Below are 19,194 nucleotides of genomic sequence, written 5' to 3' on the forward strand. Positions count from 1 at the left end.
CGAATCAGCCGCTTACGCGCCCCGACCGCCCGCCCACATTGCCCCCAGCCCCAAATGAAGCCCCCCCTGCCCACTAATCAGCCCTCCCCCGACTGTGCCGGCCCCGGACTGAGTCCGCAGCCGCCACGTGAAGATCCCGGACGGTGAGACCACATGAGCCCCAAGCCGTCGGGAATTCGGCTGGTCGGAAACGGAGCAGCGCGGGGCGGGCCTCAGGCAATGGCTTAAGGCGGTGGATACTCAGCGCGGCGTATTCCACGAGTATGCCGATTGTCGGGGGTGGGGGGGGGGGGCGGGGGTAGAGAATTTAAAAATCAGCGCTGCTACTGATTTCGGCGCCAAAACGGATTCTCTGCCCCGTCGCCGACTGCGATTTTGGTGTCGGGGAGCGGAGTATCCAGCCCAAGTTGTCAGCGGGGGAGTGGGGGGGGGGGGGGAGTTAAAAAAGGAGATAGGGGAGTTGGGGAGCGGGAGGTGGGAGCAGAGGTTTGAGTATTTGTATTCCTGTTTGCTTGCTATTTTAAATAATAAATAAATAATCTTTATTGCCACAAGTAGGCTTACATGAACACTGCAATGACATTACTGTGAAAAGTCCCTAGTCGCCCCATTCTGGCGCCTGTTCGGGTACATGGAGGGAGAATTCAGAATTCTTAGCTGGTATGGGAATTTAACCCACACTGCTGGCCTTGTTCAGCATCACAAACCAGCTGTCTAGCCTACTGAGCTAAACCAGCCCACAATGGTGGTGTTTGATGTATAGACAGAAATGCCTCAATAAAATGTTTTTCAAAAACTGAAAGGGAAAGATATTTTGGCTGGGATCTACTAGTAGCATTACGCCCAAAAAGCAGCGTGGCGCAACGTGACCGGTGGATTCTGGGATCTGCCATCCCCTCTGCAGTGTCACCTTCCTTATCCTGGCCACCTTCCCCGCCCAGACAAACAAAGAGATCAGCCTATCCACCCCCTTGAAAAATGCTTTAGGCAAAAAGACCGGCAGACACTGAAACAAAAACAAGAATTGCAATAAGAGATTTATCTGCACTGCCTGTACCCGGCCTGCCAACGACAGAGGACGATTATCCCACCTCAGCAAATCAGCCTTCAACCTCCCTAGAGAAATTGAACTTCTGAAGACCTGCCAATCCCGGGCCACCTGCACCCCCAGATACCTAAAGTGAGAAGCTGCCAGACAGAATGGCAGCACCACCACCACCCCCACCCCCCACACCCCAGCTACCACCTCTGCAGAGGAAACCACAAAGTACTAATTTTCCCCCAAATCCAGCTTATATCCAGAGAATGACCCAAATTTTTGAAGCAAGCCCATTATGTCCCCCATCGAGGAGCCCAGCTCCGAAATATATAACAAATCATCCGCATACAAGGACATCCTAAGCTCCATCCCCTCCCAGATCATCGACGTGAACATTACCATCACATGAGAACACCACCCACCATACACGTTACATACTCATGTGACTCGACCAACATTGTCTACCTCATACGCTGCAGGAAAGGATGTCCCGAGATACAATGGTGAGACTGTGCAGGTGCTACAACAGATGAATGGACACCATACAACAATTGCCAGGCAGGAGTGATCCCTTCCAGTCAGGGAACACTTCAGCAGTCAAGGACATTCAGCCTCTGATCTTCAGGTAAACATTATCCAAAGTGGCTGGCAAGACACACAATGCAGAATTACTGAGCGGAAACTGGTAGCCAAGTTCCCCATGCATGAGGACTGCCTCAACTGGGATCTCAGGTTCATGTCACATTACATGTGTAGCCATCTGGGATGGCCACTTCCAACTAAGTACAGAGCAACTCGCAAAGACTGATGGGTAAAATGGACAAGCCAAGAGTCAGGCAGGCTCAGAGCCTGAAATGCATATTTGTCATCAAAGTCCAGACGGCATTGAAACTCCATCCCATTGGCATGTTAATCAGGCCGATTAGCAGGTGATGGCCCATCTCCCCCAACACAAAGGACTGGTACTCCAGCAACCGGGATAGTCCCAAACATTTTGGTGCCACTCCCTATCCAAGGGAAACGCAAACAACAGGGTCAATGACCGCCTGCGACACGCCCAGTCATCCAGATCACCGCCCACTTATTGGCTAAGGAATCGAACGGAGTGATCAGGGATCACCCAATTAGTAAGGCCCAAATCGAAGGACCGCCCAAAAGAGCGCGAAAGCCCCCCCAAGTATAAAGGAAGAGTTCGCCATATGTTCGCTCTCTTTTGGCCTTGGTACCCCGGTCACGGACATCGCCAACTGCAGCAACACCAGAAGCAAGTTCGAGTTCAACGCCCACTACCAGACGGATGAGCCCAGCTGAGCAGCAGTTACCACTTCGAACCCAAGCGATCCAGAATTGAACAGCGGCCACTGTTTCCTGACCTAAACCGGGTGCCCGAAGTTAAGTATAGGTTGTCTTAGTCATAGGTGTAGTTAACTAGTAGCGTTTATGTTGCATGATTGATTGTATGTAAATAAAGTATCCTTGACCTTGAACTAACTAACTGGTGTTTGGCTCTTTGATTGATAGCTGGTTGAAACTTGTGGTGGTATCATTCAATACCTGGCGACTCTAAGCATTCGGACATAGACAATATAGAAAGAAGGCAAATCCATTGTTTGCCCTAATTGGAACAGAGCCACAGAAAAAAACAAGTTTTTTTAAATCGACAACACATGTAACCCCCACCATACTACCCGGGTTCATAAGATATAGGAGCAAATTTAGGCCATTCAGCTCATGAAGTCTGCTTCGCCATTGTATCATGGCTGATATGTTCCTCATCTGTTACCTACAATGCTACAGACCAAGAGCTGGATTGCAAAATAAACCAGAGCATCTCCTCCCTGGAACCTAGGAGCAGGAAATGTAGCCTCCCGAGCCTAAACACCTTCAATGTTTGTTTCAAATCACTAGCATTCGGAACACTGCACCTTCCTCAGGTGAATGAAGAGGTAGGTTCATTCGCATTCAAAGCATTGTCTTGCATCTTTGACTTTGTCTATATATATGTTTCTGGAACCTACCTCTTCATTCACCTGAGGAAGGTGCAGTGTTCCGAATGCTAGTGATTTGAAACAAACCTGTTGGACTTTAACTTGGTGTTGTAAGACTTCTTACTGTGCTCACCCCAGTCCAACGCATCTCCACAGCAAAGAAACTAAAATCAGAGAGTATTGAAGTGAATAAGTTAACAGATATATCTGTATGAATAGCCATGAGTGGCATAAACTAGTGCAAGGAACGCTTACTTGGTGCTACTTAACCCCATAAAAGAAAAGTGGGGTAAATTGAGTATAACGAAAGCTAAGGAAAACAAACTAAATCTGTCTTTTAACTGAACCAGCCCTACAGAAGCAGGGCCACAAAAAATTAATTAAAACTCTGAGTGTTCCTCTCCACGGAAATCTTTAGTAAAAGGCGAAAGATTTATACGATCTGAAGAGAAACCAGAGTACTGAAAATTGCAACCAGTTCCTGGCACCCAAGCGACGGTATACCTCTTTAACATTGTACTGAACCACTCGCACCAACAAACAGAGAAAATCTCCTACTACAAATAATACATCCTCAGGAAAATAAACTGGAATATTTAATCTCAGTGAAAACCACTTTCACAATCTGAAGTTCTATTGCTTTCCTTTTTGCAAAGTACGTTGTAGATTATGGGTATGTAAAGGAGCTTTCTTGTGGGCGGAGTTTAATGACGTGTGCAACTCAAATTTGTATTTGTTCTCTTTGTGTTTGAAAATTCAGATTTAAATTATGGATTGGTGCAGTCATGAGTTTCTGTTGCAATCGGGGCGCAAACAAATTTGATAAGACTGTGAAAGTTTGCATGTCACGCACAAACGCCGTCAAACATTTACTGCTGTCAATCAATTCTCCGCCCGATTTTATCTCCACCCATAAAACTGCCCGTGCCCCAAAGTTGCAGAGCATTCTGTAGGAGTTTCCTGTGCTTGCTTAGAGGCACTCTTTTAGTTAAGGCTGCTTTAGTTAAAGCAAGAAACAGTCATTTCGAGGAGTTTTTCTTTCACTTTTGCAGCACTTCAAAAAAACACTGATCATCTCTGACACAAGCTTTGTGTTTTCTGCTTCTTTTAATGTACTTTATACAGTTCGTCACGTTAACAATTAAAATGATTCCCAGATTGCGGGTTCTTAAACATGCGCGACTAATATACATAAATGACGGAAATCAGTGAAACTTTTAAGTGCTTCAGGGGATCAGCATTTCCTTGGGCCTTGCCTGTGCTTTAGTTTACTGAACTGAGTAGGAAAATACCCAAAGCACAAGTTACTTTTATATCAGTGAAGCAAGCAACGATGTTTAAAATATTTCTGATGTGGTACACATTTACAATATTCATATTAGCACGTAGAAACTCTTATAAAATAACAAAAACAAAAAATGCTGGAAAATCTCAGCGGGTCGGACAGCACCTATAGAGAACATAGCTAACGTTTTTTGAGTCTGGATGACTCTTCGTCAGAGCTAGGGAGAACTGAAAATAGGATGAAAATTAAACTGTTGTGGACAGGCTGGTGGAGCAGTCGGGCTGGATAGAAGGCTAACGATAGATGGGGGCTGGGGAGAGATTGACAGGGATGTCATAGACTGAAAGACAAAGGGAATGTAAATGGTGGTGATCATGGCTGAAAACGGTGCTGATAGTGGCACATTAAGAGTGGCACATTCGTCAGACCTGCTGAGATTTTCCAGCATTTTCCGTTTGTTTCAAATTCCAGCATCCGCAGTAATTTGCCTTCCTCTTCTAAAGTAGCCTAGCTTTAAAATTAATTGGTGTCCTATGTTGTTTAATGCTCCAGTGGAGTGTCTTGGGATGTTTTATATTAAATATAAGTTGCTGCTTTTGTCATAAATTTAAAAATGACCTAATATAGGTCTTTAGAATCTTGAAGATGTTTAGTAAGGTAGATGGGTGTGGGTTCCTTAAATCACCAACATCAGCTGACTTCCGGTGGCAGTCGTGGAGGGAGTGGTCTCACACAGGCAAGCTCCGGCTGGAAGGCATTGGTTTGAGCTCTTCTTACCCAAAACTTGGGTTGTTTCGACAGGGACATGTAGCTGAAGGTGTGGAGAAGTTCCTCCCGTGAGTGGCATGTCTGCTGGTTACCAGACCCGGCAAAAAAAGGTTAAGGACCTGGCCAAGGAATTAGAGGAGACTGTGGCGCAGTAGCAATTGTGAAGATGGCAGAGGGGGGAGGGTTGTCACAGGTTGGAAAGCCCCGATGGAGCAGTTGATGGCATTTATTAGAGATGAGTCCGAAGGCGGCATGTGGCGCAGTGGTTATCACTGGGACTGCGGCACAGAGGACCCGGGCTGGTTTAGCTCAGTGGGCTAGACAGCTGATGTGTGATGCAGAACAAGGCCAGTAGCGTGGGTTCAATTCCCGTACCAGCTGAGAATTCTGAATTCTCCCTCTGTGTACCCGAACAGGCGCTGGAATGTGGCGACTAGGGACTTTTCACAGTAACGTCATTGCAGTGTTAATGTAAGTCTACTTATCACAATAAAAATTATTTATTTTATTTTTATTTCATCAGTTGATTATGGGAGGTGATTTTAACTGCGTGCTGAAACTGAGGGTGGATCGAGCCCTAAGTCAATGGGAAGGCTGAGGATGGCGAAGGAGTTGGGAGGGTTTATGGAACAGATGGGAATGATGGATCAGTGGAGGTTTAGGAACTCGGGGAAGAGGGAGTACTACTTCTTCTCGTATGTGTACAAGGTATACTACAGAATTGACATTTTTTGTAGTGAGCCGAGTGGTGTTGGTAGGAGTGATTGGGACGGAGTACACAGGAATCGTGATCTCAGATTATTCGCCGTGCTGGTTGAAGATTAGACTTAGTTCGAGGCAGGAGCAGAGGCCGGGATGGAGGTTGAATACATTATGTTGACAATCCAACCAGGTAGGGGCCATACTAGATTTGGTTTTGGGGAATGAGCCAGGCCAGGTAATTGATATTTCTGTGGGGGAGCATTTTGGGCGATTTTGCATCAAATCGGCACCTGCCATGATTTTGGCGGTGGACGATATTCTCCGTCATACCCCATTTACCGATTTTGCCGTCGGCTATCGGTCGGAGAATCTTTTGTCTTCCTCACGATCCGCCTGACCTGTGGTGGGTAAGATGGCACAGGAGAGGGCATCAGCCAAGTGCAGCTCCTTCCCACATTTGTAGTTGACACTGAGGTTGTAGCGTTGCAACTTTAGCATCATGCGTTGCAGCCATGCAGGCACAGTGTGGAGAGGTTTCTTTAAGATAGTTATGAGTGGCATTTGTTTCAACAGTTGCAGGGTGACCAAAAAGAAGTCCTGAAATTTCTGACAGACAAAGACTAAAAGCAAGAAGTTCCTTTTCAATCTGTGCAGTGAGCCTCAGTGTCAGTGAGGGTCCTTGAAGCAAAGGTTTGCCATTCTGGATGCAGACTGCACCAAGCCTGTGCTGGGAGGCATCTGCTGATATGAGTATGAGTGCTTGAACAACAAAGTATTGTCATACTGATGGGGCTGCGAGCGCTTGTTTGAGTCTGTTGAAGACTGATGTGTGGTGCTCTTGCCAGCACCATTTGACACCTTGGTGGAGAAGTTGACGAAGCGGTCCGAGACCTCACTATAAAACGGAATGAACTTAGAAAGATAATTTGTCATACCAAGAAAGCGATGTAAAGCGTGCTTGTCAATGGAAATGGCCATCTGTCATCTAGCCCTTGTTTGGTCTGGATCAGGCTTAACACCATCATCTAGGAGTAGGAAATGGCCCATGGACCTGGTTGACCCTGAATCTGCATCTTGCTAGGTTAAGCTTTAATTGGATAGTCCTGACTTTGTCAAGGACAAGATGAAGACATGCATCATGTTCTTGCATAGTACGACCCCAAACAAGGATGTCATCAACAACGGTCTCCCATGGTTGGCTTGCAAAGAGTTGCTTCATGCACCGCTGGAAAACCTCACTGTCTGTGGAGATCCCAAAGGGCATACAAAGAAAATGATATCTGCCGATTGGAAACTTGACTGTGGTTAGTTTAGAGGATTTCTCATCTAGTGGGATCTGCCAGAACCTGCATTTCGCATTGACAGTGCTGAACACCTTGGCATGTCTGCCATCACCAGTTCCACTGTCTTCATAGGATTATGTAATCTGAGCAGCCCTTTGATCAAGTGCACTGAGTCAATGCATATTTTAACCGTGCCATTTTTTTACTGCGGCCACCATTGCTGAAACCCATTCAGTGGCTTCATCTATAGGGGTTATAACACGAGAGCGGCACGGTGGCACAGTGGTTAGCACAGCTGCCTCACGGCGCCGAGGACCCGGGTTCGATCCCGGGCCCGGGTCACTGTCTGTGGGGAGTTTGCACATCCTCTCTGTGTCTGCATGGGTCTCACCTCCACAACACAAAAGATGTGCAGGGTAGGTGGATTGGCTATGCTAAATTGCCCCTTAATTGGATTTTTTTTTAAAGGAGTTATGACATCATTCGATGCAGCTCATTTATGATTTTCTGTTTCATGGCTACTGGTACACTTCTCGGAGCACAGACTGTTGGTGGTACTGCATAATTTAGTGTCATGCGGTTTACAACTGGTATCTTACCAATCATGTCACAGTTAAAAAGGTCTCTATATGCTGTCATCTCTGTAACTTAGAGTTGTAGAGCATGTACTTCTGGAGCAAGTTGAAGGAGCCCCAATGTAATGCTGTCCCGTAGCCCTAGTAAAGGATATACGTTGTGGTCAACAATATGGAACTTGAAATTTCCCTGTGTGCAGTGAAAGGTTGCTACATCTTCAGTGTGGATTATCTATCCACCAAAAGCCACATGATGTGTCTGGGTGCTGGGATCTGGTGCTGCATGCGGGTCTACTTCCTGCAACCTTTGGCCGTACATTATCCTTTGCTCCAGTATCAATCTTGACTTTAAGTCTGTTAATTATGTTGACTCACTCTTTCCTGTAACATTGTCAACACTGTTGCATTCGAGTATTATTGGAGGCTCTGTAATTTAACTGTTTTGATTGAACTCTAATTCATTCACCTTACTGATACTCAAACCTCAGAAGATCGAATGCGGAGTCTGCATATCCTCCCGGTGTGTGCGCGTGGGTTTTCTCCGGGTGCTCCGGTTTCCTCCCACAGTCCAAAGATGTGCGGGTTAGGTGGATTGGCCATGATAAATTGCCCATAGTGTCCAAAATTGCCCTTAGTGTTGGGTGGAGTTACTGGGTTAGGGTGGAGGTGTGGACCTTGGGTTGGGGTGCTCTTTCTAAGAGCCGGTGCAGACTCGATGGACCGAATGGCCTCCTTCTGCACTGTAAATTCTATGAATTCTATGAACCGTTGCCATGTTGCTGATGGTAGAGTAAGGCTGCTGTGGTTTCGATCTATAGTATTAGCAAAATAGTTCAATTTCCCGCATTTGTTGCATCTTTTACCAGATGTAAAACAAGCTGTTCTGATCTGTGGGTGCTGGCCGTTGCAGTGAGAGCAGTGTACAGTGATTACCTCGTTTTCCAGTCTAAAATCTCTCGTTTCTCAGATTATTCATATCTAACGTTGTCCTCATCTTGATGGCCACTTTGTGTGCGGCTGCATCAAGCAGTGCGTAGACCCTCGGTATGCAAACACCAAGTGTCACCATGTACTGAGATTCCATCTGTCCCAATGTTGTGAAGGCCACATTGGCGCTGAATGCTTCAAGTAATTGGACCATGCCATACCTGTTCCTCATTGAAAAGCTTGTGCAGAAAAATATCTTTGACCACATGCCCATCAAGCAGTGGTCTGCATTTAACTTCCTCGAGGCCCTGAGGGAAAAGGAGATGGTGATCCTGTCTGATGATTCCCTAATAACACTGTTAAAAGTCAATTGGCAGAATGCCTCATCACCAGAACTTTAAAACAATCACCAAGATCTAGCTTCGCTGGTGATGAGAAGGGCAAAGGGCACTCTCCAACGTATCCTTCATGCATATCTGAAGTCTCTGCACCACTGCACCTTGCCCTGGCTGCGGAGAGTGGGGGGAGGGGGAAGGGGGGTAACTTATGTTTGCACACCACCTTGTGGAATGTGCCTTTGCAAAGAAGATCTGGAGAGAGATGCAGTTGTATTTGTCGAGGTTCATCCCGAGTAGCTCCGTGCCGCAGGACTCTGTGCTCCAGGGATGCGTTTTTCAAAAATATATTTTTATTAAAGATTTTTTTAAAGACAACCAACCATCATGCCCAACTCCAGTCACTGTTTTGTACCTTCACACTACAGCATTATACACTTTACTTCTAGCCTTATGCATAACATTTCTCCCACTTGCACTCCAGTCCCCAAACTCATTGACATTTTTCGTTATTGGACCTTGAATAAAAACAGCAAATTGCCTCTCTTTTCTGGTGAGTTAACTTGTCTTCGACAAGCTTGATTAATAAGGCAGTAAAACTAGTCTCTTTACTTAGGATTCAACTTTGTAATGAATTCGGACTTAAATGACTAAAAACATGTTTGAAACTGCATTGGGGAATTATAATGTGTTAACACAAAGAACATGTGATTACAAGAAGTGTGACTTTATAAATATGTTCTTTTTTAAAGTAAATTTAAAGTGCCTAATTCATTTTTTCCAATTAAGGGGCAATTTAGCATGGCCAATCCACCTACCCTGCACATCTTTGGATTGTGGGGGTGAAACCCACTCAAACACGGGGAGAATGTGCAAATTCTACATGGACAGTGACCTGGGGCCGGGATCGAACCTGGGACCTCGGCGCCGTGAGGCAGCAATGCTAACCACTGCACCACCGTGCAGCCCTATAAATATGTTCTGAAGTGTACCTGTTAAATGTGAAGATAATTATTTTCTGCTTTTACTGTTTTTCTAATAACACCAATACCAGCAAATTTCATATATGAAAAGAATGCATCAATGACTACTTTTTACTGATAACATGGAAGAACATAAACAGCCTTTGAAGTCATACCTTCAACATATGGATCTCTCTCACGGCTATCTTCTTTATGAATGGATTGTCTTCCGATTCCATGAATTTCTTGATGGCAACAATTTGACCTGTATCTTTGTTTCTGCTCTTGAATACTACACTATAAGAACCTTCACCAATTTTTGCAAGTTTTTCATATTTTTCCATTTGTTGCTTTATATTTAGGATAACTGGCTTCAGTGTAGCAGCTATGGTGATTCTGGATGTAGCTCAAATTAAATTGATCTGTATCTTACAAATGAAAGCCACAAGTTCAGAACAAAATCTGATACCAGTGAAGCACAGTGGACGATATTTTCAAACAGGAGTTAGTTGCCTGAAAAGAGAAAAGAACCCAAATGAAATCACTATATGTTAAATTATTGACTGTGGAACACATTACATGAATACGTAGGATATTAGATTGCTTCTACAGCTACCCACAAGTTGAACTCTGACTCTCAGTTTCATGGACGGGGTTCTCTGTTGGCCAACGCCGAAATCGGGAAAGGCGACTGGGCGGAGAATCAGTCTTGACGCCGAAATCATGGCGGGCGCTGGGTTCACGCCAAATCACAATTTTACGGTGCCTCGACAGTGGTGTCAATGCGTTCCATTCCGCACGTACAGTAAACACCGGTCGCTTATCATTAGCGGACCGACCCAATATTTTCTGCGGACTCCTGATGCTCTGCCTCCGCTGGGGGGAATTCCCGATGGCAAGGTTTATTTTTTAAAATCGGGAGACAGGCGGTGTGGCTGATGAGGTGGAGAGAGGAGGTAGAAGATGTCGAGGCGCAATTGTGGGCTGCTGGTCCAGACACTGGCCGCGGCGGCTGGGTGGGGGTGGGGAGGGGTTTCAGGGGATAGGCCGTGGGGCGGGAATGCTCCCCACGGGAGCAGGGTGTCCAGGCTTGGACCGCCATTGCTGCGGCCTGCAGTACTGCCATCTTGCTGCACCCCCCACTGACTGACTTCTGTGGCCTGTGGTTCTGCAGAGTAACACCGGCCGTATGGGTGCCCACCCCGCATCCCATTCCTCTACCTTTCCCGCACCCCAGCCCCCCTCCCCCATACCACCCCCACCCTCCACCATACCACCCCACCACAACCAGACGGCAGGCACCAGCGGGGCAACTTGCAGCCCACCCAAGGTTGCTGCTCGGGTGTCCCAGGTGGAGTGTTTTTTTTTTTAAAAATGTTATTCAAAATTTTTCAGATTATCACAACAGAAAATAGAACCCCCCCCTTTACACAAATAATAAAATAAGAACAAAAGTGCATAACTAAACAAATAAACGTTAAACAGTAAACAATAGTGCATCCCCTACTAATCACAAACTCCCCCCCACCCCCCGGGTTGCTGCTGCTGCTGACCATCTCCTAACGCGGAAGTCCAGGAACGGCTGCCACCGCCTGAAGAACCCTTGCACAGATCCCCTTAAGGCAAATTTCACGTTCTCCAATTTAATAAATCCTGCCATGTCGTTAATCCAGTATTCCACGCTTGGGGGCCTCGCATCCTTCCACTGAAGCAGAATCCTTCGCCTGGCTACCAGGGATGCAAAGGCCAGAATACCAACTCCCCCCTGCCCCCCCCTCCCCCCGAAGTAATGGCGACGGTCCCTGTAGGTGACCCAGTCGCGTCGGCTGCAACATGCCGAACTTCACCCCTCTCCGATGCAGCACCGCCTTAGCCCGATTGTACCCGGCCCCCTTCTCAGCCATCTCCACGCTCCAGTCATGATAAATCCGGACCTCTGCGTTCTCCCACCTGCTGCTCATCATGTAAGGTGATGTCCCCTTTAAGACCGGGCTTGGAACCCTGGGGGACTCCGCCTCCGGCTCTGCCCATCTGGGAGCCGTATATAAGGGGCCGCCTTGTGGGCGGCACCTGTTAGCACACGTCTCGGCACCAGGATAGTTCTTAGCTTATTAAAGTCTTCTTTACCGTTTACTTTCTAAGCGTCGTTATTACATAGATTACATAGAACATACAATGCAGAAGGAGGCCATTGAGGGTACAACAGCGTGTTAATGCCCTGTTGTGCCTGCTGCCCATGTGATGTGTAATATACCCTCAATTATGACACGAGAGAGTGTATTCGCAAAACAAAGGCTTTAATAAACAGAGAACTTCGCCAGCCGGAGAGATGAGTGCTCACTGAGCGCCGCCCACAGGACACCACCGGATATCCGGCCCCTGGGAGGTGGCACCGGAGGCGGAGTCCCCCGGGGTTCCAAACCCGGTCTTAAAGGGACATTACATGCATGATCTTAAAGGCACATTACCCATTCATCACATTCACCCCGTTTAGGAAAAACACAGAGTCCGTCGGGGGTGAAGTGGGATTACATGTCCATTCTCTTTGGAGGCCTGATCGTCCTTGTCAACCTTCTCAGCTCGGGCGGTGGTGCAGCGGACACGAATGTCTTCGATGAGGGTACTTCCGGGAGCACGGTGGTTGGAGCTTTTGTGCGGTGCGGGGAAGGGGGTTGGGATGTGGGGGGGTAGCTAGGGGTGGCGGTGACATCGCCGGCGTGGAGGAGGAGGCGCGAGGGGGAGGGCGCGGTTGGTTGCGACAGGCGCTGTGGGGGTGCAAGAGGGAAATTGGCGAGGGGGGAGCGTCAGGGGGGGAACCAGCGGGTGCCAGATCCCACAGGGAAACCGTATCTTGCCGTCCGTCCGAGTGCGCGACGTAGGCGTACTGGGGGTTTGCATGTAGCAGCTGGACCCTCTCGACAAGAGGGTCCGTCTTATGGCTCCTCACGTGCCTCCGGAAAAGGACAGGTCCCGGAGTCGTCAGCCAAGGTGGAAGCGAGACCCCGGAGGTGGTCTTCCTGGGGAAGACAAACAAGCGAGTGTGGCCGTGCAGAGGAGCGACCTGATAGGACCTCCTGCCAGCGGGTGGTTGGAAGACTTCTCGACCGTAGGACCAAAAGGACAGCCTTCCAAACTGTCGCGTTCTCCCTCTCCACCTGCCCGTTTCCCCGCGGGTTGTAGCTGGTCGTTCTGCTCTAGGCGATACCCTTGCTGAGCAGGTACTGACGCAGCTCATCACTCCTGAACGATGTACCCCGGTCGCTGTGGATTTAAGCGGGGAAACCGAACAGGGTGAATATGCTGTGCAGTGCCTTTATTTATTTAAAAAAATATATATTTTATTCAAATTTTTCGGCCGAACAAAACAATACAAAGGTTTTCCTTTTTACAACAATAAAACAATATAAATAACAGTGACCGTTTTAACAAATAAATAAATAATATATAAACTAAATGGCAACTGCCATAACAAAAATAATAACTCTCCAGAGATAAAATCAAACAATCCAATATACATACCCAAGTACAAATATCTATACAAAAACACCCCTGAGGACCCCCCTCCCCCCTGGGTTGCTGCTGTTGCCTTCCCATTTCCTTTATCGTTCTGTGAGGTAGTCAATGAACGGTTGCCACCGCCTGGTGAACCCTTGAGCCGAACCCCTTAGTGCAAACTTTATCCGTTCTAGTTTTATAAACTCTGCCATGTCATTTATCCAGGTCTCCATGCCCGGGAGTTTGGCTTCCTTCCACATAAGCAATATCCTTCGCCGGGCTACTAGGGTCGCAAAGGCCAAAACATCAGCCTCTTTCGCCTCCTGCACTCCTGGCTCTTCTGCAACCCCGAATATAGCCAACCCCCAGCCTGGCTCGACCCGGACCCCCACCACCTTCGAAAGCACCTTTGCCACCCCCACCCAGAACCCCTGCAGTGCCGGGCATGACCAAAACATGTGGGTGTGGTTTGCTGGGCTTCTCGAGCATCTCCCACACCTATCCTCGACCCCGAAAAATTTACTGAGCCTTGCTCCGGTCATATGCGCCCTGTGCAAAACCTTGAATTGTATCAGGCTTAGCATGGCGCACGAGGACGACAAGTTTACCCTACGTAGGGCATCAGCCCATAGCCCCTCCTCAATCTCTTCCCCCAGCTCTTCTTCCCATTTCCACTTCAGCTCATCCACCATGATCTCCCCCTCGTCCCTCATTTCCCTGTATATATCCGACACCCTACCATCCCCCACCCATGTCCCTGAGATCACTCTATCTTGAATCTCCTGCGTCGGGAGCTGCGGGAATTCCCTCACCTGTTGCCTCGCAAATGCCCTCAGTTGCATGTACCGAAATGCATGTCCTTGGGGCAACCCATATTTTTCCGTTAGCGCTCCCAGACTCGCAAACGTCCCGTCTACGAACAGATCCCTCAGTTGCACAACCCCAGCTCTCTGCCATGCTCCAAATCCCCCATCTATTCTCCCCGGGACAAACCTATGATTATTTCTTATCGGGGTCCGCACCGAGGCTCCCGTCCTTCCCCTATGTCGTCTCCACTGCCCCCAAGTACCGGAAATCTCTTGTTACCTTCCTCAGCGGTAAATCATCAATTCCCCTGCTCTGCTCCCCCGGATGCACCACAAACAACTCACTCTTCCCCATATTCAATTTGTACCCCGAAAATTCCCCAAACTCCCTGAGTGTCTGCATTATCTCAGGCATCCCCTCCACTGGGTCCGCAACATACAGCAATAAATCATCTGCATACAGAGATACCCGGTGTTCTTCTCCTCCCCTGAGTACTCCCCTCCACTTCCTGGAGCCCCTCAGTGCTATGGCCAGGGGCTCAATCGCCAATGTAAACAGTAACGGAAACAGGGGACACCCCTGCCTCGTCCCTCTATGAAGACGGAAGTAGTCAGACCTCGGCCTGTTCGTGACCACACTCGCCACCGGGGCCCTATACAGCAGCTGTACCCATCCAATAAACCCTTCTCCAAAACCAAATCCCCTCAGCACCTCCCACAGATAATCCCACTCCACTCTGTCGAATGCTTTCTCGGCGTCCATCGCCACCACTATCTCCGCCTCCCCCTCTGGTGGGGGCATCATCATTACCTCTAGCAAACTCCGTATGTTCGTGTTCAGCTGTCTCCCCTTAACGAACCCAGTTTGATCCTCGTGGACCACCCCCGGGACACAGTCCTCTATCCTCGTCGCCATCACCTTGGCCAGGAGCTTAGCATCTACATTTAAAAGGGAAATGGGCCTGTAGGACCCACACTGCAGCGGGTCTTTTTCCTTCTTCAAAAGGAGCGATATCGTCGCCTCCGACATAGTCGGGGCCAACTGCCCCCTTTCCCTGGCCTCATTAAAGGTTCTCGTCAAAAGCGGGGCCAGTAGGTCCATATATTTCCTATAAAATTCCACCGGGAATCCGTCCGGTCCCGGGGCCTTCCCCGCCTGCACGCTCCCAATCCCTTTTACCACCTCCTCCATCTCAATCTGTGCTCCCAGTCCCGCCCTCTCCTGCTCCTCCACCTTCGGGATTTCCAGCTGATCCAGGAAACACCTCATTCCCTCCTTCCCTTCCGGGGGCTGAGCCTTATATAACCTCTCATAGAATGCCTTGAACACCCCGTTCACTCTCTCCGCTCCCCGTTCCATCTCTCCCTCCTCATCTCTCACCCCACCTATCTCCCTCTCTGCTCCCCTCTTCCTCAATTGGTGGGCCAGTAGCCGACTCGCCTTCTCTCCATACTCATACTGTACACCCTGTGCCCTCCTCCACTGTGCCTCTGCCTTGCCCATGGTCAGCAGGTCAAATTCCACATGTAAACTTTGTCTTTCCCTGTACAGTCCCTCCTCCGGTGCCTCTGCATATTGCCTGTCCACCCTCAAATGTTCTTTCAACAATCGCTCCCTTTCTTTACCCTCTTGCTTCCCTTTATGTGCCCTTATGGATATCAGTTCCCCTCTGACCACCGCCTTCAACGCCTCCCAGACCACTCCCACCTGAACCTCTCCATTGTCATTAAGCTCCAAGTACCTTTCAATACACCCCCTCACATTTAAACATACCCCCTCATCCGCCAATAAGCCCATATCCATTCTCCAGAGTGGGTGCTGTTCTTTTTCCTCTCCTACATCCAGGTCTCCCCAATGTGGAGCATGGTCCGAAATGGCTATGGCCGTATATTCCGTCCCTGTCACCTTTGGAATCAGTACCCTTCCCAAGACAAAAAAGTCTATCCGTGAGTATACTTTGTGAACATGGGAGAAAAATGAGAACTCCTTACTCCTAGGCCTACTAAATCTCCAGGGGTCTACCCCTCCCATCTGCTCCATGAAGTCCTTGAGCACCCTGGCCGCTGCCGGCCTCCTCCCGGTCCTGGACCTCGACCGGTCCAGCCCTGGATCAAGCACCGTATTGAAGTCTCCCCCATTACCAACTTTCCCGCCTCCAGGTCCGGGATACGTCCCAACATACGCCTCATAAAATTTGCATCATCCCAATTCGGGGCATATACGTTCACCAGAACCACCGTCTCCCCTTGCAATCTGCCACTCACCATCACATATCTACCCCCACTATCCGCCACTATGGTCTTTGCCTCAAACAGTACCCGTTTCCCCACTAAGATAGCCACCCCCCCATTCTTCGCATCTAAACCCGAATGAAACACCTGTCCCACCCATCCTTTACGTAGTCTGACCTGATCTATCCGTTTCAGATGCATCTCCTGCAACATAACCACATCTGCCTTTAATTTCTTTAGGTGTGCGAGTACCCGTGCCCTTTTAATCGGCCCGTTCAGCCCTCTCACGTTCCACGTGATCAGCCGGGTTGGGGGGCTCTTTTACCCACCCCACCCTTGTCGACTAGCCATCCCCTTTTTTAACCCAGCTCCTCACCCGGTTCCCAAGTACCCGTATATCCCCCCGACGGTGCCCGCCCGCCTCGACCACCCCACCCCATAACAGCTCCCCCTTCTCCTTAGCAGCAGCAACCCAGTTAACCCCCTCCCCTCCGCTAGATCCCCCTCTAGCGTAGTTGCACCCCCCATGTTGCTCCCAGAAGTCAGCAAACTCTGGCTGACCTCGGCTTCCCCCCTTGTCCTCGGCTCCCACTGTGCGAGGCCCCCTCCTTCCTGCGCCCCTGTTCCCGCCATAATTACCATACGCGGGAACAAAGCCCGCGTTTCCCACTCGGCCCCGCCCCTAATGGCCAGCACCCACAGTTCCTCATGCTCCCCCCCCCAACATGGGGAAGAGAGAAAGGTTACAGGATCACAAAATTAACAAATTGAAAAATCACCCCCCCCCCTTCCCCTTCCTCGCCCCACATAATCACCCCACCACTTTGTCCCAAAAGCTCTTTCTCTCGCCAGACTATTCCAGCTTCTCATCCACAATGAATGTCCACGCCTCTTCTGCCGTCTCAAAGTAGTGGTGCTTCCCTTGGTGCGTGACCCACAATCTCGCCGGTTGCAACATTCCAAACTGGACCTTCTTTTTGTGAAGCACCGCCTTAGCCCGATTGAAACTTACTCTCCTTCTCGCCGCCTCCGCACTCCAATCCTGGTATACGCGGATCACCGCGTTCTCCCACCTACAGCTCCGAGTTTTCTTCGCCCATCTGAGAACCATCTCTCTGTCATTGTAGCGGAGAAACCTCACCACTATAGCTCGAGGTATTTCTCCAGCCTTTGGTCTTCGCGCCAGAACTCGATACGCTCCCTCCACCTCCAAAGGGCCCATCGGGGCCTCCGATCCCATTAGCGAGTGAAGCATCGTGCTCACATATGTCCCGACGTCCTTCAGGAAGACCCAGGATTCTTAAATTCTTCCTCCTCGAGTTATTCTCCAGTGCTTCTAACCTCTCCACACACCTTTTGTGCTGTGCCTCGTGCGTTTCTGCCTTCACCACCAGGCCCTGTATTTCATCCTCGTTTTCAGCAGTCTTTGCCCTCACGACCCGAAGCTCCAGCTCTTGGGTCCTCTGCTCCTCCTTTAGTCCTTGAATCGCCTGCAATATCGAGGCCAACAGCTCCTTCTTCAACTCCTTCTTCAGCTCTTCCACACAGCGCTGCAGGAACTCTTGTTGCTCCGGGCCCCATAACAAACGGCCACCTTCCGACGCCATCTTGCTTTGAGCTTCCCTTCCTTGCCGCTGCTCCAGAGGATCCTCCGCAATCCGGCCGCTATCCTCTCCCTTTTCCATGCGTGTCCGGGGGGATTCCCTTCTGGTTTACCGCACAGTGTTTTCCCGTTTAAATTGCCGTTGGGGCTCCTATTAAGAGCCCAAAAGTCCGTTCCAACGGGAGCTGCCGAAACGTGCAACCTAGCTGGTCATCGCCGCACCCGGAAGTCTCGTGCAGTGCCTTTATAACGGTGGCCGAGGTCATGTCGGGGCAGGGGACAGTGAATGGGAAGCGGGAGAACTCATCGATGACGGTTAAAAAATAGGTATTGAACAGCAACCCAGGGCGGGGGGGGGGGGGGGGAGGAACCAGAGGGATTTTCAGGGATGTTAATATATAAGTATATAAGTATAATATGTATAGGTTGTTGTTATAGATAATTGTATATTGGACGGTTAAAACATATTTTTGGAGAATATTTATCTGGGACAAGGCAGTTGCCATTTAAGTTTTGTTTTTGTTTATATATTATTTATTTCTTGTTTATAAAACTGGCCATTGTTATTTATATTGTGATATTACTGTGTAAAGGATACATAATGTACTGTGATGGTTGGCCAAAAATTTTCAATAAAATATATTTTTAAAAAAAAATAGGTATTGAGGTTGGTGAACGGAGGGGCCCTTTGAAGTCCATGCTTAGTCGCTCAAAGGTCCCAGAGGCCTTTACCAGGCGAGCCTTGCCTGGTCGATAGAAGTGCGGTTTGCACTCTGCGCAGATTTGGCAAGCCTTGGTCATGGCCCTGACCTCCTCGGTGGAGTAGGGTAGGTTGCGGGACTTAAGAAAATGGGCGAGCCGGGTGACCCCCGGGTGACAGAGGTCATTGTGGATAGCCCGCAGGCGATCCTCCTGCGCGTTGGCGCACGTGCCGCGGGGCAGGGCATCTGGACGATACTTAATATCGTGCGTGTAGGTGGAGAGCTCGATTCTCCACCTCAAGACCTTGTCATTTTTGATCTTGCCCCGCTGCGCGTTATCGAACATGAAGGTGACCGACCGTTGGTCAGTGAGGAGGGTGAACCTCCTACCGGCTAGATAGTGCCTCCAGTGCCGCACGGCCTCCACAATAGCTTGCGCCTCCTTCTCGACTGCAGAGTGCCGGATCTCGGAGGCGTTGAGGGTTCGGGAAAA

At 49.1% G+C, this 19,194-nt stretch overlaps 1 protein-coding gene and 1 non-coding gene across 6 annotated transcripts in view; both read right to left on the minus strand.

Moving 5' to 3' along the window:
* The window catches only part of LOC140420115 (cyclin-dependent kinase-like 4), a 97,945-nt gene that overhangs the window by 55,548 nt on the left and 23,203 nt on the right, over positions 1-19,194 (minus strand). For all 5 annotated transcript variants that reach the window (XM_072504163.1, XM_072504148.1, XM_072504157.1 and 2 more), the window contains exon 2: positions 10,041-10,377. In XM_072504163.1, coding sequence (XP_072360264.1) covers positions 10,041-10,208 — 168 coding nt within the window. In that variant the 5' untranslated portion in view covers positions 10,209-10,377. The remainder of the gene's footprint in view (positions 1-10,040; positions 10,378-19,194) is intronic.
* On the minus strand, positions 3,377-3,489 carry LOC140430314 (U5 spliceosomal RNA). The gene has a single exon (XR_011949376.1). It is a non-coding gene; the product is annotated as a U5 spliceosomal RNA (small nuclear RNA).

This window comes from Scyliorhinus torazame, chromosome 1, assembly GCF_047496885.1.
Source record: "Scyliorhinus torazame isolate Kashiwa2021f chromosome 1, sScyTor2.1, whole genome shotgun sequence".
NCBI lineage: Eukaryota > Metazoa > Chordata > Chondrichthyes > Carcharhiniformes > Scyliorhinidae > Scyliorhinus > Scyliorhinus torazame.